The 22,251-nt window shown below is 40.2% G+C and overlaps 1 protein-coding gene across 1 annotated transcript in view; it reads right to left on the bottom strand.

Annotated features, from left to right (window-relative positions):
• Positions 1-22,251, bottom strand: part of AK5 (adenylate kinase 5) — a 318,482-nt gene that overhangs the window by 72,434 nt on the left and 223,797 nt on the right. Inside the window, exons 9-10 of the mRNA XM_010591179.2 lie at positions 7,252-7,294; positions 2,012-2,056 (exon numbers count right to left, since the gene is read on the bottom strand). Of these exons, the coding sequence (XP_010589481.1) occupies positions 2,012-2,056; positions 7,252-7,294 (88 nt within the window). The remainder of the gene's footprint in view (positions 1-2,011; positions 2,057-7,251; positions 7,295-22,251) is intronic.

Below are 22,251 nucleotides of genomic sequence, written 5' to 3'. Positions count from 1 at the left end.
CCTCTCGATGTGTCAACACTCTTCCCTTCTCCACCCAGGGTTCCTCGTTTCCACTTACTCAGTTTTCCTGTCCTTTCCTACCATCTTGTCTTTGCTTTTGGGTGGGTGTTGCCCATTTGGTCTCATTTGTGTGATCGAGCTAAGAAACACATTCCTCACGTGTGTTACTGTTTGTTTTATAGGCCTGTGTAATCTTTGGCCAAAGGGTGAACTTTGGGAATGACTTCAGTCCTGAGTTAAAAGTGTGTCCAGAGGCCATAGTCTCAGGGTTCCTCCAGTCTCTGTCAGACCAGTAAGTCTGGTCTTTTTTTGTGGATTTGAATTTTGTTCTACATTTTTCTCCCACTCTGTCCAGGACCTTCTGTTGTGATCCCTGTCAGAGCTTTTGGTGGTGGTAGCTGGGCACCATCTAGTTGTTCTGGACTCAGGCTGGTGGAGGCTGTGTTTCATGTGGTCCATTAGTCCTCTGGACTAACATTTCCCTTATGTCTTTGGTTTTCTTTAATCAACCACTTCTACCCCAAACACTAGACCCAGTTTTTTATTTCAGCTCTTTGTTTCCTTCCTAATACTTTCCAAGGCTTGTGATAATTTGATTAATTCTTCTCTTCATCTAAGATGAAAGCTCTATAAATCCTGCTCACTGCCCAGCATGGGCCTAACACTCAATAAGTATTTGTTGGATGTGTGAATGTGTGAGATAGTGGAAGTTCAGGGTAACAACCAATGTGACTGAGTCAGGGAGTAGGGAGGATCCTGGAATGAGAAAGTAGAACCACGGACTCTGGTCTCCTCTCTGCCACCAGTTGGTTGATCAAAACACTTATCTTCTCTGAGCCTCAGTTTCCTCATCTGACAATGAGAGGGATTTACTAAGAGATTTCCAAGGAAGCATCCTGCCTTTAGAGAGCACGATTCTAAGTTCATGCAATTCTATTTCGGTGATACTAATAACCCTTCTTTTCCCCACTCCTTGAAGAAGCTTGGATCTTTTCATTGTTTCTGAATATTATTTTCTGAAAAATATTAAGTAGGTGTATTAATTTTTCTATATATTTGAAAGATTAGACGGCTAGAGAAAAAAACACTAAATTTTGGGAGGTGCTTTGATAATATTTTGTGCTATTCTCTGCATTTTTAACTCCTGCACAACTAGTCCCATGTATTCCCAAGAGGAAAACTGGAAATCCTGTCTTACATCCATTAGCTATGTGATCTTGGACAAATTCCTTAACCTTTCTGAGTGTCAGTTTTCTCACTGTTTAATAGATGTATCATTGGGATAGACTACTGCCCTATAAGACTGTGTAAGGATTAAATGAAATAACCTGGAGCATAGTGGACGCTCAGAAAATGTTGGCTAATCCCAAATGCTTTATGTCCTACAATTAAGATACCAATGAACTTCAACGTACTAGAGTAGCGGACAGAGTAGATTGTTTTCCAGGGTAAGGTTATTGAGGTATATTTGAATATGTAGTCACTGACAGGAGCCCTGGTGGTACAGTGGTTAAAAGCTTAGCTGCTAAAAGGTTGGCAATTTGAATCTGCCAGCTGCTCCTTGGAAACACTATGGGACAGTTCTACTCTGTCCTATAGGATCGCTATGAGTCAGAATTGACTCAGCAGCAACAGGTTTGGTTTTGATTAGTCACCGACATACTTTGTTTAGGGAAAAAAGAAAGGGTCAGCATTAAAATAGGAAAGGTGTGTGTTAGATTTCAACACATAGCATCCTCTTAGCCATGGGATTATAATATACTTTATTATTCTAGAGCTAAACTCAGGTATTTGATGTTCTTTAGAGTCACACTTTTTCTATGCTGCAAAGACACAAATCAAAAGCAATATAAAATTGTATTAAAAAAAGCTACAATCTAGAAGCCTAGAGAGTATTATTCTGACCAACAAAAGGGACAAGACTTCAAACCAGAGTGATAAATAGCCATTTTTCCCTCTGAAGTTGTTATTATTATGAATTGCATTAGAAAATTAGATGGTAGTCACTTACCAATCATGAAAATGATTTTACACTTCTTCAAATCTTCCATAAAACCTTTAAAATAAGAATAAGTTATGTTATTGGCAAGAAATACTGCATCCAAACCCTGGTTTGACTCATGTTATATAGAGTTGTACTTTTATTTGTTAAGAAGCTTGAAGCTAAGTAAATGTGCTACTAGGCCATAATTAATAGGTACCACTAACCATTTCAGCCTTATTTCCAGACCCAGATAAGACACTTTCATTTTACCACAGATCATTAATTTTAGGTGGTAAAACTCATGTCATTAAGCAGCAGGAATCACAAAGTGAGAAAGCTAATTTGTAAGTTTTTTTTTTTTTCCCCTAAGTGTTTCAGTTTGGTGTTATTTCACATTTCTTTTTATTTTTTATTTTTTTTTGTTGTTGTTGAGAATATACACACAAAACATACTCCAATTCAGCAGTTTTAACATGTAGCATTTAGTGACACTGATTGCATTCTTCAAGTTGTGTAACCGTTCTTACCCTCCTTTTCTGAGTTGTTCCTCTCCTATTAACATAAACTCGCTGCCCCCTAAGGCTATCTTATCTTTCAAGTTCCTGTTGTCAATCTGATCCCATATAGATAGTTCTTAAAAGAGCTAATGCTCAAGGCAGACATTTTTTACCAGTTAAGCTAAACTATTGTTTGGTTTTAAGACTTCAGAGGATATTTTTGGTTTCAGATTTAAAGATTATCTCATGGTATAGTTTCATGACTTCATACGACCTTCATGGCTCTGGGAACTTTGGAGTCCATGGGAATTTGAAATTCTGTTCTGCACTTTTCCCATTATTTTACATTTTTAATATTTGCTAATATCTCTTAATAAAGAGGAGTCAAAACACAAGTGAAGAGTCTGTAAGACAGGATATCTTGTTAATAATTTCTATTTACAGCAAATGATGCTGTTTTCTATTTAAGATACCAAAAACCAAACCCGTTGCCATTGAGTCATTTCTGACTGATAGCCACCCTATAGGACAGAGTAAAACTGCCCCACAGGGTTTCCAAGAAGCGGCTGGTAGATTTGAACTGCCGACTTTTTGGTTAGCAACGGTGGCACACAGTAGCTGTTAACCACTGTACCACCAGGGCTCCTCTAATTAAGGTAGTAATATAAAATTTCCTTTAAAATAAATGTAAGTAAAAACAGTGAGTCATTTTAAAGAAAAACATTAAGAAAATCATATATATTTAGGTGGCATAGAGATAAAGCAAAAAATCATGAAGGTGCTCAGCAAAGACTGAATTTTGAGAAGCACCTGCTTTAAGACAAAATATGATTCACATCAGGAATTTCAGGCAAAGTACAAAGCCCTCTGTGGTTCGTGGCACCCTAAATGACTTCCAATTGCCATGCAGTGCAGTAGGAAGCCCTGAGGGGTAAGTAGACAAGAGTTACATTTCTGGTCCTCTTGGCAACTGGCTTGACCTAGGCAAGTGGCTTCATTTCCTTAGACCTCTGTTTCTCCATCTGTGAAACGAAGCATTTGGGCCCGATAATCTCTAATGTTTCTTTCAGTTCAAATACCTATGACTCTGGGGTTCCAGTAAATGAAAGGACAACATGAGGAAATGGCCCTTTTTGTTCCTTGACAAAATTATGACACTATTATTGTTGCATGTTACAGATAAATTCCTAAGTAAATCATAATTCTAAGAACTCTTGAGGTTAGGGTAGAAGTTGGCTGAAGGGATGAGTATAGTGAAAAACCTGAGCTGGGAAAGACCCTGTGAGCTCAGGGTCTCTGGACTCAGGAAATGCCAGTGGTTACTACTTAAGTCCAGAAGCAGGGGATCCTCAAAAACAAACAAACAAAAATTAGAGTGAGGACCCCAGAGACAGCAGAAACAGCAGGCGTCCTAAGGCTATTTCAGAGAAGAGCAGAGACAATCACTCTTGCTTTAAGGATATGAGGCTTTATTTATAAAGACTATACTTCATATGTAGTGCTCAAAAGTGGACCAGCAATAACAACACAAGCACTAACATGCTGCCAGTCAACTGAGTCAGTGAAAATGAGAAAGACTCTCAATGAGATGGACTGACACAGTTGCTGCAAAAATGGGCTCAAGCATAACAACGATTGTGAGGACTGGGCAGTGTTTTGTTCTGTTGTACGTAGGGTTGCTATGAGTTGGAACTGACTCGACAGCACCTAACGACAACAATGATGACTGGGCAGGAGTCAGGTTTTTGCCTTAGGGGCAGAGTTTTGGGGTGGGTGAAGAACACAGTTATAGGCTAGCTCAGTATGCTGTGAAGTTCAGAGTTGGAATCTCTGGAAGCCACACAGCACAGTGCCTTCTCAAATAACTGAGGAGGACAGAAAGCTTACGGAGCAGGCCCTAGTATGTCAGAGAATCCTACAAGGTGCGAATTCATCTATAGCTGGCTAATTCTAAGTGGCTTAGTCCAGCACCAACAGAGGGAGTGGTGGGCTGATTCCATAAACAAGAACTAGGATGGCTTCCAGAAAGAGTTTTAGGCAAAGGCCAGGCAAAGGTGTGGCCTGGTATGGATATGGCTAACAAGAGTTAACACTCAAAGTCGAGTTTTTAAAGCACTGTGCTGGCCAAAACAAAATGCATCTGAGGCAGAATTCTTCCCTCAGCGGACAGATGTGACTGCAGACAGAGGAGCTGAAGATAATTTTGAATAATTTATTATTCTTGTTAACCCCTATGCTAAGGGAGATATGTTTCAAATTTCAGAATAGACTGAATAAACATCAACATATTGTGAAGTACATGAAAAATTTGCATGAAGTTTTAAAATAAAGACATTAGAGCTCAAAGGTATTTACTGTTTTTTGTTGGAACCCTGAGTCCCTGGGGGTGTGCACTTCCCACCCTGGGCTGCTGAGGTTCTCTGAACAGCATTCGAAGCAGGAGAGCCTGGGGGGAGGGGCAGGGCTGGGTGGACACTGAGCTCCTCATCTAGATGGATTTGTGGGCTGTTTTTCTGGTTCTGAAAGCAGCTGCTTTCGCCCATCCTACGGCTGTGAGTTGACTAAAATGATGGGTGGGTGTGATTATTTGGATGAGGTAGTAGATGGTTTTTCAATTTTCCATCTTGGTGACAAAATTGCAATCTTGACACTTAAACTAATAGGACTGTGACTCACACTTCATATTTTATATAGATGATAACTACTTTTGAGAGTTACATCATTATTCTGATTATTTCTTAGTAGAAACGGGTGGGGGGTGGCATTTATATACACAGTGCTACATTTTTACAGTAATCCACTATTAGCATAGTGAAAGGCCCAGCTCTACCAGAGAGACAGAATGGGGCCTGAAGAAGTTGGGATAAGGGTAGAAGCGGACGGAGAGAAGGAAGAATGTGCTGGAAGTAAAGAACTGAGTTTAGTATCTTTGGAAACATTTGGTTTTCACATTGAAGGATAAATTTCTTTGTTCTTTTTAATCAGACACTCCATTCTCTTTACAGGGTATTCCACTGTGGTGGGAGAAATCAGAAGTTACCTGGAAATTTCTGTTAAAGGCAGACACATTGGTGCTCCTGACATGTGGGGCCAGAGGATCATTTCACATTCCCTTGCCTGCGAATTTTTGACTGTGATGATGGTGCAGGACCAGGCAGTCTTTTGTTCTGTTGTATACAGGGTCGCTATGAGTTGGAACCCACTTGAAGGCACCTAACAACAGTCTGTGAGTTTACTTTTATGAAGGTGAACAACTTTTAGTCTCCTTTCAATCTAGGAAAGTGGCTGTGGTTATTATTATTATTATTATTTTTGGTATGGCTATAGCCTATTTCAGTTTTTAAAAAGTTATTTTTTAGTTGATGGTACATTCATACAATGTAGTCATTACAAATTAAGTTTATAGAGAGTTTTTCATGACATAGGAATGTGCTTATGTTATAATATGAACAAAAATTTGGAGATAATATTTGTATATACACTTGTATTTTCAACTATGTAAAAATAAATATACGGACAACTTACTGAAATGAAATATATTAGAGTGTTAACCATGATTATTTGTCATAAGCATTTAGACATCTTTTATTTTCTACTTTAAAAAAATGTCCACAGAAATATGTGGTAATTCTACAAGCAGGAAAAAGAGAACTTTTATTAGGCAATCGGTCATTCCTTATAGAGTTGGGACCGAGTTGATTATTTGCACTTGGCTAAGTAACAGCTAAGCTATGGCTCATGTCTACATGCCATTGCCCATGAATCGCTATGATGCCATTTGTTGACTATGATTTCCACCTACTGCTATTGCCATTATCATCAAATGACAAATTATCTACCACCTCATGCTCATGGAAACCCTGGTGGTGTAGTGGTTAAGTGCTATGGCTGCTAACCAAAGGGTCGGCAGTTCAAATCTGCCAGGCGCTCCCTGGAAACTCTGTGGGGGCAGTTCTATTCTGCCCTATAGGGTTGCTATGAGTCAGAATCAACTCGACGGCACTGGGTTTGGGTCTCATGCTCACGGATCAGTGCAGGATTAGAGTCGGGGTCATTTAAAAAGACAACTCACGTACTTGTATGTGCTCATAGTCAATAATACAAACGTATCTCTATGGATGAAAACTATAACAATATTTATTACAGGGAGGAAAAGTTAAGCAAGTACTTCTGCCAAAGTACCTATGGCAATCATAAAACTTATCTTTTTTTGGACAGTCTCATCTATTTTCAGTTATTTGTATAGCTAGTTTTGGCAAGAATTTTAACATGACAAAATTATAAAGCAGTATAATCCTGGTGTTTCTTAGGTTCTTAGTGTTCCAACGGTATATGATTTCTGCAGACTGCTATGCAGGAAAAAGAGTTTTGTGTTCCCATAAATTTGAAGAATGTTGAATTAAACAGCTCTCCAAGCAGGACTTCTTGGAGCCTTGCCATGCACTTACGTATGTGACTCTTCTAAAGAGGACAGAGTGTTAGGTGTTTTCCAAACATACTTGACCAGAACATTCCATTTTCACTGAGCATCTCGGGAGTGATGTTCTGTGAGCACAGTTAAGAAACACATCCCTTAGTGAGACATCCCTTTGGTTCTTCAAGATCAAGAAGGGAGAGATCCAAAGAGTTCCCATCTTAATCATTCCCTGACCAAGGGGAAAGTAGTTGGTGTTGGTATTTTATCATCTCTTAGCTGATATTTAATGAAAAAGGATATGCTTAAAGCTATTAAAATGACAACTTTGGGCTGAATCAGGAAAGGAAACTCACCTCCCATAGTGTCCTCTCCAAATACATTTAAATGGTCATCACCCTGTTTAAAAAAAACACACACACACACAGTATCAGATGATAATAATAATAATAAGTAATAGGTATTGGAAACCCTGGTGGCGTAGTGCTTAAGATTTGGGCTGCTAACCAAAAGGTCAGCAGTTCAAATCCACCAGACGTTCCTAAGAAACCATAAAGGGTAGTTCTACTCTGTTCCATAAGGTTGTTATGAGTTGAACTCGACTCGACGGCAACAGGTTTTCGGAAACCCTGGTGGCGTAGTGGTTAAGTGCTGTGGCTGCTAACTGAAAGGCTGGCAGTTCAAATCCACCAGGTGCTCCTTGGAAACTCTATGGGGCACTTGTAATCTGTCCTGTAGGGTCGGAACGAGTTAGAATCGACTCGATGGCAATGGGTTTGGTTTGGTTTTAACAGGTATGGGGCTAAACTCTTCGCCAACATTAACATACTTAATCTTCCAAACAACTCTTCGAGGAAGGTATTATTAGTGTCCTCATTTTATAGACGGAGAAGCTGAGAAATAGAGATGTTAACTTGCCCAAGGTCACATGGTAGTGAGGGACGAAGCCCAGGTTTAAACTTGTGCTGTCTGACTCCAGAGTCCACGTTCTCCTCAACATTTACAGTATTTCGCCTATCACCTAGTGGACACAGAAGCTGACTTCAAAGAGCCAAAACACCCTCGGTACCCAAAGGTCATTAATAGGTGTGGTGACATCTGTTTTATGAACAAATCCATAGTTTAAAGCTGGGGTTGGCAAACATTTTCTATAAAGGGCCAAATAGTAAATATTTTCAGGTTTTTCTTTTGTAGCAGCTATTTAACTCCAACATTGCAGTGTGAAAGCAGCCATAGACAATATGTAAATAAGTGTCAGAGGCTGTGTTCCAGTAAAACTTTATTTACAAAAGCAGGCAGCAGACAAATTTGGCCCACTGGCTGCAGTTTGCCAAAACATGAACAAAAACATGAAATAATGGATGGTGAAGTGACAGCTTTGATGTCTGCCTTTTAAACTTTCATTTTACTTTTTAATCAAACAGATGCTCCATTTTCTTTACAGAGTAGCCCCATGGTAGTTAGAAGAAATGCAGAAAAAATTATAAAAAGGTATTCGGTGAGAATTCTCATTCCCATCTATGTCTCCATCCATTTTATTTTCCGACCTTCTCACTCCTTATAAAACCCACAGTCATTGAGTTGATTCCAACTCTCAGCGACCTTGTGGGATAGAGTAAAACTGCCCCAAAAGGTTTCCAAGGCTGTAAATCTTTACAGAAGTGGACTGCCACATCTTTCTCCCATGGTGCCACTGGTGGGTTCAATCCTCCAACCCTTTGGTTGGCAGTTGAGCGCTTAATCACTGCATCACCAGGGCTCCTCTCACTCCTTAAAGGTAACCATTTCTAGACATTTCTTGTGTATCCTTCCAGAAACAGAAAAAAGCACTTCCAGAAATCCACTGGTACACTTAAATACAAATATACATTCTTATCACTTCTATTTCTTATACAAAAGTAGCATACTTACATTACACATGCTTAAAAAAAATGTTGCTGTCGAGTCGATTTTGACTCATAGTGACCTTACAGGACAGAGGAGGACTGCCCCATAGGGTTTCCAAGGCTGTAAATCTTTATGGAAGCAGACTGCCACATCTTTCTCCCACAGAGCAGCTGGTTGGTTCAAACCACCGGCCTTTCAGTTTGCAACCAGGCGCTTTAACCACTGGGCCACTAGGGCTCCTCTACATGCATAAGTGTTTACAATATACATACTATGCTATAATAATGTATTATTGTTGCCAGAACTTCAAGCTAGATTCAGAAGAGGATGTGGAATGAGGGATATCATTGCTGATATCAAATGGAGCTTGGCTAAAAGCAGGGAATACCAGAAGGATGTTTAGCTGTGTTGTATTGACTATGCAAAGGCATTTGGCTGTGTCGATCATAAAAAATTATGGATAATATTGAGAAGAATGGGAATTCCAGAACACTTACTAGTGCTCGTGCAGAACCTGAACATAGACCAAGAGGCAGTTCTTTGAACAGGAGGGGTTACTGCATGGTTTAAAGTCAGAAAAGGTGTGGGTCAGGGTTATATCCTTTCACCATACTTATTCAATCTGTAGGCTGAGCAAATAATTCGAGAAGCTGGACTACATGAAAAAGAATGTGGCATCAGAATGGAGGAAGACTCATTAACAACCTGCAATATGCAGATGACAAAACCTTGCTTGCTGAAAGTGAAGAGGACTTGAAACACTGAGGAAGATCAAAGATTACAACTTTCAGTATGGATTACGCTTTAACATAAAGAAAACAAAACCCCTCACAACTGGACCAATAACCAACATCATGATAAATGGAGAAAATATTCAAGTTGTCAACAATTTCATTTTATTTGGATCCACAATCAACACCCATGGAAGCAGCAGTCAAGAAATCAAACAACATAGTGTATTGGGCAAGTCTACTGCAAAAGACTTCTTTAAAGTGTTGAAAAGCAAAGATGTCACTTTGAAGACTAAGGTGCACCTGACCCAAGTCATGATATTCTTCAATCACCTCATATGCATGTGAAAGCTGGGCAATGAATAAGGAAGACCAAAGAAGAATTGATGCCTTTGAATTACGCTGTTGGCAAAAAATATTGAATATACCATGGACTGCCAGAAGAATAAACAAATCTGTCTTGGAAGAAGTACAGCTAGAATGCCCCTTGGAAACGAGGATGGCATGACTTTGTCTCACGTACTTTGGACATGTTATCAGCAAGGACCAGCCCCTAGAGAAGGACATCCTGCTTAGTAAGGTAGAGGGTCAGTGAAAAACAGGAAGACCCTTGAAGAGATAGATTGACACATGGCTGCAGCAATGGACTCAAACATAGCAGTGATTGTGAGGATGGCGCAGGACTGGGTAGTGTTTCATTCTATTGCACATAGGGTCGCTATGAATTGGAACTGACTCAACAGCATGTAACAACATTCTATAATAATAGTGTTCTTCCCCTTACATTTTCACTTATCAAAATACATGTTGGAGAGCTTTCCACAAGGAGGGTCTTCGCTGCACAATATTCTATTGTACGGATGGCATCACAGGTCTTTGGTTTTTTGTTTTTTTTTTTCAGTCCTTTGCTGATGAAACCTTGAGTTGTTTTTAATCTTTGGCTATTTCAAAAAAAGTGCTACAATGAGCAAACTTGTATATAAATGTCATTTCAGGTACAGCTATGCCTGTGGAAAAAATTCGCAGCAGTGGACCTGTGCGGTCAAAGAGTAAAGGTATTTATAACTTTGGTAGATTTTTGCCAGACTGTTTTTGGCAGAGGTTGTAGTATTTTTGCAAGGACAGCTTTTGGCTCATACTTTACTTGAGCCTCTTGCCTAATTCCCTTTGACTCAGCAGTTGGTTAAACGAGGTTGCCCGGTTGCATTAATTCTCCCTTGAGATAAGCTCCCATGAATGCACTTTGTTTGAAGACAGAGCCTGGCCATCCTTTTGAGGACACACACCTTCAAGGGCAACTCTACTGCTTGTCTTCTTAGATTTTCCTGTATATCCAGAGCTATGCCAGGTGAGAGAGGAGTTTTTAATGGAGTTGCCATTCAGGGGCACATTTACATTAATTAACTCCTTTCTATGTGTAAAAAAAAAAAAAAATTTTTTTTTTTTTTTTTTTAATGTGTAGGAAAAACATCAATTATTCCTCACTGAGCCCCTTTCTTTCCTTTTTGAAATCAGTTCATTTCAAAGTTGAGAGTATAGAGATCATCTAAACCAATGTGCCTCCCCCTTCTCCCCAATTTACAGGCAAGGAAATTGACATCTAGAGAGATCATGTGAGAGGCCCAAGGTTGTTACTGTGTCCTTTATGAGGGCAGTAGTGGGACACCTTGTTGCGTGGCTCCTATAGATTCAGTGCCATCAGCATAGCTGCTGTAGTGGATGCCGTTGGTGAACCGCCCCTCACTGGCCTTGTGTATCATCCGCCAGCTGCTGTAGAGGGCTCACAGCAGGCTGGTCCCCTGCCTCAAACTGAGACCAGCTCTGTGGTGCAGGGACCACATTCTTGCTTCTACCCCTGCCCTGTCCTGCTTCTTTCTCCACTTCTCGCCTCTCCCTCAATGAAACACTTGCACAAGAATCCCTATCTCCAGCTCTGCTTCTAGGGAAAGCTGACCCAAGAGAGAGACCTATTTGGAGCCATGAATTATGTGTACCTAAAACGTAACTACACAGTTAGGGGCTCGGCGTTTGCTAAAAAAAGCGTTGTTTAATCAGAATCTGTTTATTGATCGTCAAGCTATTGCACATACCCAGGCAATGTTAAAAGGAACGAACCACTGAGTCTTCTCCCTCAATTTTTAATATTATCGTTAGATTATCAGACTTATACCCACCTTAAAGGCTAAACTGAATCAGATTTTTCTTGTACATGGCTATTATGTTTTACGAGTTTGTTCCATCGTTAATCTGAACTCATAAAACAATACACTAGATTATAAGAGAGCCTATCTGACCTCTATTTGGCTTCTGGAGTCTGGCCTGTTTTTGTCCATAGATCTTATTCACAGCCCTCTATTCTGTTTGCCCAAAGACCTCGAATGAGCTCTAGCTTTATTTCTATTAATGCATTGACAGGAGACAGGCTTCTGGGGCAGAGATCCATGCCCACGAGCTCTCAGCCCCAAATGTGGTGTACCGCATTCACTGACAAGAAAGCTCGGGTGAATGGGATGTTTGATTGGGGGGTGTTATTTTTTTCAGTCATGCTTATTAAACCTCACGGTTCCAACGGGAATCTTCTGCACATAAAATTAATCTGGCATCTGAAAACACACACACACAAAAATAATTTAGGGTAAATGGCAAACACTTCTGGTTTCAGTGAAAAACATGCCAAACAGTCCCTGAGGTATTAAATCTGTCTGCTTCTTTTCAGATGCTAGGTGTGTTCTGTATTTTTATTCAACAGCAAAAGGCACAGAACAAAACAAACAGACAAAAGTGAAAGACATTAATGTCAACTGGATAAAAAGCAAAAAGTTATAGCCTTCTCTGGGTAAACATCTGATGAGGTGTTTATGCTGAGGCTCATAGCAGCTTCAACTTCAGTGAAACACAACTTGGGAAAACACAACCCATTAGCCACCGAGTGCCACTCTGAGTGCCTTCGGGTACTTCTCTGCCTCTTAATGTGTTGATGTTCCACCTGGTCAGCCCCTTGTCACCGCTAAGTCTGAATTGTGGAGCTAGGCTTTGTGAATACAATGAGACATACGTGACTTTCAGTGGCATTAAACTCAGTTTTTGGGGGGTATGAAACAGGATACTAAACTCTCAGAAAAAACTGAGAAAGAGAGATGGCATAAATAGACATGACTTTATGTAAATGCCATTTATGACTTGCAAGTATGGAGCCCAGACAGGGTCTGCAATGACACGATTAACACTGGTGAAGGTGGGAAAAGCTGCAGCAAAACTACTAACACAACAAGGCAAACTCAGGTTGCTTCATTTTTCTGATGCTATATATGGATTTTATGTTAGTAATAGATGGGAAGAAATCTAGAGTCCTGTTGAAGGGATGGAGCCCTGCTGGTGCAATGGTTAAGCGTTTGGCTGCTAGCCAAAAGGCTGGCAGTTCGAATTCACCAGCTGCTCCTTGGAAACCCTGTGGGGCGGTTCTACTCTGTTCTATTGGGTCGCTATGAGTCGGAATCGACTCGATGGCAATGGGTATGTGTGTGTGTATTGAAGGGACACATTCAGAACTTCAAGGTAAGATTAATGGCTTTAAGGGGAGAAATTGTAGATTTGGAACACAGAGTTGTTTTGATCTCTCTCCCTTATTGTCCAGTCAACCCAAAGCCATAAGGAGGGCAAAATAAACCCACATCCACCTTTATTTCCCTGAAACATGTATAGGCAAGAAACTGCTTTTCCAATGCTGAATTCTAGAATTACTATTTTTAGGAAGACCAGTTAATTGGTGTGTATATATGTGTTTTCCTTTATGATTCTATCATTGTTACCTTAAGAAATAGATGCCACATCACTCCCAATTCCTTAAATTATTAGGTGGAAGGGGGTGTCAAAATAGAACAACATAATGTCATAGGAGAGCTCACAAACCATAAGGAATCAAGTTCTTCAACCTGCTTTGATTGCAACATAGTGTGTGCTCCTAGTTACAGGGGCAATTTCATGTGGTGTTGTCACAATCGGATCACATCATAAGAAGAAGTAGACATTTAAGTAGTTAACAGCTCTGAAAGTATTTTCACAGACGTGATCTCACTGCAACCCTGTGGCTGAGGAATGACATCATGGAGGTTCAGAGCTGCCACTGCATGGGGACATGCCTGAGCTTCCATTGCTACCAAGAGGTGGGGCTGAGTATTGAATCCAGGTCCTCTGATACTAACCCGTGCTTCCTCAATAGCATCCTCTCAATGTTAAGAGGTGTCCCTCCTTAATTAGATATTTTTGATTTTTAAAAGTCCTTTTGGGGAGCATGAAATTAAACTCTCCTGGGAGGGAGAAAAGACTAGTACATCATTTCTGGGGTATCTTCCCAGTTCAGAGTAGCTTGGTTGTATTAAGCAGTATATTAAGTTTCGTGGTGTAAAAATATGTATAGCTTCACAACCAAGGTGTCCATCAATGGATGAATAGATAAATAAACTATGGTATATTCAAACAATGGAATACTAAGCATCAATAGAGAACAACGATGAATCTGTGAAACATTTCATAACATGGAGGAACCTGGAAGGCATTACACTGAGTGAAATTAGTCAGTTGCAAAAGGGCAAATATTATATAAGACCACTATTATAAGATCTTGAGAAATAGTTTAAACTGAGAAACACACATTCTTTTGTGGCTACGAGAGGGGGGAGGGAGGGTGAGAGAGGGGTATTTACTGTTTACACAGTAGATAAGAACTACTCTAGGTGAAGGGAAGGACAACACTCAATACAGCGGAGGTCAGCACAACTGGACTGGACCAAAAACAAAGAAGCTTCCTGAATAAACTGAATATTTAGAAGCTCAGCAGAGCAAGGGCAGGGGTTTGGGGACTATGGCTTCAAGGGACATCTAAGTCAATTGGCAAAATAAATTCTATTAAGAAAACATTCTGCATTCCACTTTGAAGTGTGGTGTCTGGGATCTTAAACGCTAACAAGCAGCCATCTAAGATGCATCAATTGGTCTCAACCCACCTGGATCAAAGGAGAATGAAGAACATCAAGGTCACAAGGTAATTATAAGCCCAAAAGACAGAAAGGGCCACAGGAACTAGAGACTATATAATCCTGAGACCAGAAGAACCAGATGGTGCCCGGCCACAATCGATGACTGCCCTGACAGGGAGCACAACAGAGAACCCCTGAGGGAGCAGGAGAACAGTGGGATGCAGACCTCAAATTCTCAGAAAAAGACCAGACTTAATGGTCTGACTAAGACTAGAAGAATCCTGGCAGTCATGGTCCCCAAACCTTCTGTTGGCCCAGGACAGGAACCATTTCCGAAGCCAACTCAGCAGACATGGATTGGACTGGACAATGGGTTGGAGAGAGATGCTGATGAGGAGTGAGCTACTTGTATCAGATGGACACTTGAGACTATGTTGGCATCTCCTGTCTGGAGGGGAGATGAGAGGGTAGAGTGGGTTAGAAACTGGCAAAATGGTCACGAAAGGAGAGACTGGAAGGAGGGAGCGGGCTGACTCATTAGAGCGAGAGTAAGTGGGAGTATGTAGTAAGGTGTATATAGGTTTTTACGTGAGAGACTGACTTGATTTGTAAAGTTTCACTTAAAGCAAAATAAAAATTAAAAAAAAATATGTATAGTTTCAGATGGGATTATGAGAAAGAGGCTTTATTTGACAATAAAATACTGCAGCTAAGATTAATCTCTTGCCTTAAAAGTCACAAATTTTCAAGACTTTTTTTCTTTTGGTACTGAAGCACAGGTATCAATTGCAAAATCCAAAAAATTGACTTCAAAGAGTTTCCTTCGTTTTGGAGACAATGGGAGAAGCAGCCTCTTCTAATTCTTTCTTTCTCAACTAGGACTAGCCAGATAACCCGAATTCTGGAAGAATCAGGAACCATGAAATGCTACCGTGTGGTGATTTTTGAAAGGCTTTTATTTAAATTGCTTTATTGACTTCATCTTTGGTGAGGAGGGAAATGGGACACAAAAATGTCCTGCACACAAACAGAAACTCACACACCAATGTTCATTGCAGCACTTTTCACAATAGCCAAAAGGTAGAAACAACCCAAGTGTCCATCAACAGATGACTGGATAAACAAAATGACGTACACATATACGATGCAATATCACTCAATCATAAAGATGAATGAAATCCTGACACATGTTACAGCATAGATGAATCTTGAAAATATTAGGCTGAGTGAAAAAAGTTAGTCACAGAAGGACGAATACTGTATGATCTCACTTACATGAAATAGGAAATGTACAGAGACCAAAGTTTAATAGTGGTTACCAGGGGCAGGAAGGAGGAGGAAGAGGCAATCTTTGTTAGGGGGCTGGGTTTTCCATTAATGGTGGTGGAATAATTTGGAAACGGATAGTGGTGATAGTTGCTGAACCTGATGAACATATCAATGTCATTGAATTCTAAATGTAAAAAAAATGTTGACTTGTCAAACATTTTGTTATATTTTTACCACAATAAGAAAACTTAAAAAAATGTTTTGCAGTTCTTGGAAGGGATCTTCACTGAGGAGAAGCAGAACCTTAATAGGAAACTGGGAAAGGGCAAAAAAAAAAAAAAAAAAAAAAGAAACACCAAAAAGATACCAGCCTATTTCCCTACCGTGTCATCTGAAAATTAATTTTTTTTATTCCTTCCTTATGCGTATTAAGAAACAGCAAAACACCTCACACATAAACAATTTTCAAAATGATTCCTGGAACTGAGCTATCAACTGTTATTTAGACAGTGTTTAGGGTGTTTTCTAATGAGCATGATCTCATTTGATTCTCAGAAAAATACTAGAATATGGCAAGTTTTATATTTCTCATTTTTCAGAATGAGGAAGTCCAGGTTCTAAAAGCTTATGTGACTTGTGCCAGAGGCCCCAGCTAATCAGGGTTCCTGATTCCCAAGCCCCACTCTCCCTCTCTAACTGCTGCCCCAGATGGAGGGTGATGGCCTGTCTGTGTACAAACTGCAGAGAGACTGAGTGTAGTGAACAAGGAGGGACCATTGTTATAAATGCTCATGGCTTCATATAAATAAAAATGAAGGTGGATTCATTTGCTAAAAGAGGGACTGAAGCTACAACCATGCTTATCAAGTGATTTGAAACTAAAATTCTCAAGTTTTACCGGTCAACTATGAATGAACTTTTAAAATAGCTGAGATTTTCAGCAAGAGAATTTTGGAGAATAGAAACAGAGAGACATTTTACCTGAAGGAAAAATGGAGACCGGTCCTGGAAAAGCATTTTGAGTGTTTACAGTTCTTTTCTAAAACATATTTTCATTTACAGTAGTGGGCGACTGGGAAAAAAAAATGAATGGGAAGTAATAGATAATTTAGTTATGCCCAAGAATGTATTCAACAGCAAGTCCTATTTCTCTTTCACTGAGGTATACAGAATTAGAGGTCTGCTTGCTGTGGAAGTCCTTGTATAATTGAGTAAATAGGGAGAAGAAAAATATGGGCGATGCTAGGCTAACCTTTTTCCACTCTTATTAAATTACAAGTTCTCTACATGAACTTCTTTAAGCAGTGGTCTACAGATCTAGTTCTCTAGTAGGAATGGTGTTTTTCTTCATGAAGTGTTGGTATCTCTAACAGGAAATTTTAAAGAATTTTCCACTGTTTTCCTATAAGTTCCACTTTTCATCATCTCAAAAACGTGCCCAACTCAACTCATTACTAGAAGGCCACGTAGGAAACACCTTGGTCTTGTCTTCATATGCCAAGTGCCAAGCGCAGCACAATTGTTAAGAAGAGCTTTGTTAGGCTGCCGTTTAAAAGAAGGGGCAAAGATCTCATTCTGATTTCTTCTCATGTAAAGTTCATGTTGGTTATAAAGTCACAGCTGACTAGAGTCTTGCCAAGCAAAGTTATCTGGCCTTTATTTCCTTGTTTACTGATTCCTTGTAAAACAGAAATTAACTGGCAAAGCTTAGCTTCAATCATTGGGAGTAACAGAGCATATTGGCCTGTCTCTAGTCCTTTTGTTAGGTGCCATGAGGATACAGGCTCTCTATCAAATACTCTCAGCAAAATGGAAAACTGGCTTAATTATTAGAATGAAATGCACTATATATGTGTTCATGTGTTTTTCAGGTAGAAAAACATAGGCTAGAGAGTCATCTTTAGTCCCCGCCATCTTTCTTTAAAAAGGAAGATTGTGGGAAAGTAAGTCTTGTTGAGTGAGCAAGTGGAGGATTCAAGGGACTTTGACAACTCCTTCTCGATTCTTCTTCCTTCTGAATTTCTCTGCTCATCACAGGTGTGTCCTAAAGCTCTCACTGCAGTCTGTAGCACTTCATGCTTATCTTTATCATAGATGTAACTAACGCCTTTCCATGGACCATTGCTAACGCTATGGTCCAGCTCTGACCTTGCTCCTACTTCTCCTACTTTAATTATTGCTTGACCTGAATGTCTGTGTTCAATTCTCTGAGGTTCTAGAGAGAAGGGCTGAGTGAGGTGTGGGAAAGGGTTAGTTAGTGGCCGTGGCCTGTGAAGCACAGAACAAAGGAGGAACTAAAGATGATATCTACACTGGAGTTGGGAATTAAAGAGGCAGGTCAAAAGAAGTATTCTTCAACTAAGAACAGTCTTCAGGCCTGAGGTAACTGGGCTCTAATTAGAGTCTACAAGTCTGAGGAAGGGTTCAGGAGGAAAGAGCCTGGAGAGGTTGCTGAGTGGTTGCTATCTACAACTGCTACCTACAGCTCTTATAAAGTTCATCCTGTTTTTCCCACACTAGTTCAGATAAACTTTGTATCAGATCAAATAAGTCTATTAATTTTCTCAGAACTTGGCCTATTTAATCTGGTCTCTGGACCTTTGCTGATGGTGTTTGCCCAGCCTGGAATGCCTTCTCCTTTGCCCTGAGTTTGTTTACTTTCTGTCCTTCTTTCCACCCCTCTCTTCCCTGAGCCTTCTTTAGTCACTGTCCCATCACTGAATTCCTATTGAACATAGAGTTTGTATCATTCATTTGGCCCAGAGCTTGTGTGAGTGGTAATAACAGCAACAAGAACAGATAACATATTTTGAGCACTTGCTATGTGCCAGGCACAGTGCTCGGAACTTTACATGGATAATCTCATTTAATTGTATTGTGATTTAACTTACTCTGTATAGGACCCGCTTTCCCAATAATCCGCTTGAAGATAGAGCTGTCTTTTGTATAAAATTTTGTACATCAATATAGATGTGCTAATTAAAGATTTTAAAATGATGAATACAATAATAGACACTTTTTTCAAAATATGGTAAACATGATTACAGGCAGTCCCTCGATTACAAACGAGTTCCATTAAGTCAAATTTGTATTTAAGTTGGAACAGTTAGATATGGCTCATATCTAATGCTAGTTAGTCAAATGTTTGTCTTGTTGTTGTTGTTAGGTGCTGTCGAGTCGGTTCTGACTCATAGTGACCCTATGTACAACAGAACGAACCACTGCCCAGTACTGCACAATTCCTTACAATCCTTGTCATGCTTGAGCCCACTGTTGCAGCCACTTTGTCAACCCATGTCTTTGAAGGTCTTCCTCTTTTTTGCTGATCCTGTACTTTACCAAGCATGATGTTCTTCTCCAGAGACTGATTCCTCCTGACAACACGTCCAAAGTATGTAAGACGCAGTCTCACCATCCTTGCTTCTAAGAAGCATTCTGGTTCTATTTCTCCCAAGACAAATTTGTTCGTTCTTTTGGCAGTCCATTGTATATTCAATGTTCTTTGCCAACACCACAATTCAAAGGTGTCATTTCTTCTTTGGTCTTCCTTATTCATTGTCCAGCCTTCACATGCTTATGACGGGATTGAAAATACCATGGCTTGGGTCAGGCACAAATAATGTACCTTTCTATGCATGAAAAACATTAAAGAAATAATTCTGGATACACTAAAACATCTTTAAAATAGTAATACATTAATAATAATATGTTTTAATGCACATTGCAAAGTAACACCCATTTGTTATTACAAACCACTGTATGTACCTCAAATTTTTAACATAATAGGCTTTACAGGGGTTGAACATAAGTTGAATGTTCATAACCCAGGGACTGCCCATATTCAGAAGATACAATTAGAAGAGTTCTCCAGTAGGGCGAAGTACAGAATATAAGGAAGAAAAGCCTAAATTACTAAGATCCATAGCAGTCTAATCCTGGAAGGGTTGATTTGGAAGGTGGAGAGCTTCCCAGCATCAGAGGAATTTAAGCAGAGGCAGAGTGACTGCCTGCCAGTGAAGAGATTCTTAGACCTGTAGGAGATTAGACTAACTAAAAAACCCCCAAACCTGTTGCCGTTGAGTCAGTTGTGGCTCATAATGTGTTACAGGGTAGAACTGTTCGATGCAGGTTTCTTGGCTGTATTCTTCACAGAAGCAGATCACCAGGCCTTTCTTGCATGGTGCTACTAGGGGGGTTTGAATTGCCAACTTTTAGGTCCACGAGCACGCACTGTTTGTGCCACTCAGGGATTAGGACTATATGTCCTCTAAAGAAGCTTCCACAGCTAATGGTCTATTTATTCATTCAACAATTCATCAAATATTTAATGAGCTCTAAGACAGAATAATGCACCCCTCCCAAAGATGCCCACATCCTAATCTCCGGGATTTGTGAATACACAGCATAAAGGACTTCGCAGATGTGATTAAGGGCCTTGAGATGCAGATATTGTCCTGGATTATCAGGGTTAGCCCGAAGTAATCATAGGGTCCTTGTAAGAGGAATGCAAGAAAATGAGAGTCAGAGAAGGAGAGGAGATAACAGAAGCAAAGGCTGGAACGATGCCACTATTGGAAGGGCCCACAAGTCAAGGCATGTGGCAGCCTCTAGAAGCTGGAGAAGGCAAGGAAACAGATTCTCCCCTAAAGCCCCCATAAGGAACACTACCCTGCCAGCACCCTGATTTTAGTTCTGTGAAGCCATTTTGGACTTCTAACATCTAGAACTATAAGATAATAAAACTGTGTTACTTTTATCCACCAAGTTTGTGTTAGTTTGTTACAGCAGCAACAGGAAACTAATACAAGTTTCCCTGCTATATACTAGGAACTGTTCTAGAGGCTGGGATGTAACTGTGAACAAACGGTTTTTAAAAAATTTTTTATGGTGCTTTAGGTGAAAGTTTACAGCTCAAGATAATTTCTCATTCAAAAATTTACACACGTATTGTTTTATGGCATTAGTTGCAATTCCCAGAACGTGACAGCACTGTGTCCATTCCTCCAGTTCCTGTCCCTTCCTGCCTCCTCATCCTGCCTTTGGACAGGAGCTGCCCATTTGGTCTTGTATATTTGAATAAACTAAGAAGTATGTTCCTCACATGCATTATTTTTTGTTTTATAGGCCTGTCTAGTCTTTATCTGAAGAATGGGCTTTCGGAATGGTTTCAGTTCTGGGTTAGCAGAGCGTCCAGGGGCCATAGTTTCAGGAGTTCCTCCAGTCTCTGTCAGACCATTAACCCATTGCCCATTGCCGTCAAGTCAATTTAGACCATTAAGTCTGGTCTTTTTACATGAATTTGAATTCTGTTCTACATTTTTCTTCTGCTCTGTCTGGGACTCTCTGTCATGTTCTCTGATGGTGGTAGCCAGGCACCATCTGGTTCTTCTGGTCTCAGGCTGGGTGAACAAATAGTTTTGACACACTGAATATATTAGGTATTTGAGTGTTAACTAAAACAAAGGAATTATTTTTATCCATGGAAGCCTTTGTTCAAACAAAATCTCCTATGTGGTCTATTACCTAAAACAGATAAGAATGGAGCTGCTACTGGTGAAGGTAGAATAGAGGTCCCAGAGCTCAGCCAGTGTTACCCCTTGCACTTCTTCTCTAACCTCCTTTGCAGGCACTCTTAGATGCTTACTCAACATCCTTCTTTCTTGCAGGCAGAGCCCACCTCCCTCTGTGGACGCTGAAAATGCCAGATACTTGCTTTTCCATCCTTCCTTGCAGCATAGGCCTGGACTTGTGACCAAATCTGGGCCAAGAGGATGTGAGGAACGATCTTTTTTGGGGCTTTGAAAGGAAGTTTTCCTCTTTATTAAAGAGAGAACGACGCATGGGGAAAACCAGCCTCACTTTCCTATTCCAGTTTTGCAAATGCTTATGCGAAAATATGATGTTTGGAGCCATTGCCACCATGTTGCAACCATGAAGAGAGGCATAGCCCATGCACTGAGGAGGGAGAGGGGAAAGATGGAATCAGTCTGGGCCTTGAGTGACCTTGTAGAGCTGCTGAACCAACCCTGGGGCTCTCTACCTCTGGACTTGTGGTTAAGGGAGAAAAGAACATTATCAATTGGTCAAGCCAATTTTAGTTAGGTATTCTCACTTATGTAAAAGCAACCTCATTGAATCCTGTTGAACTTATCCCAAACTAAAAAACCCTTCCTTGGTTACTGTGGGTGAATAATGGTGCAAGCCTATAGAATTTATCTATTTATTTTTGCCTAAAAGCACTTGCCAGTAATCTATTAAATGAGTTATTAAGAGCTAAGAATATGTGGAATCCAGAACCTTAAATCAGCATGTTTTTTAGAGCATTTGAAGGACTCCAATTCAGCATTTTCCTAAGAATCTGGCTGCTGCACAAGTCCCAGCGATGCTAAATGCTCCTAGGGAGTGTGTGTGCTGGCAATGTTACAATTTTCAGGAAGAATGCTTTGTTCCAAGTGCTGACTCTGTCTTATCTTGGGTTACTCTTGGGTATCCA

The sequence above is a fragment of the Loxodonta africana genome, chromosome 3 (genome assembly GCF_030014295.1).
Source record: "Loxodonta africana isolate mLoxAfr1 chromosome 3, mLoxAfr1.hap2, whole genome shotgun sequence".
NCBI lineage: Eukaryota > Metazoa > Chordata > Mammalia > Proboscidea > Elephantidae > Loxodonta > Loxodonta africana.
This window is presented reverse-complemented; position numbering and strand designations above follow the sequence as displayed.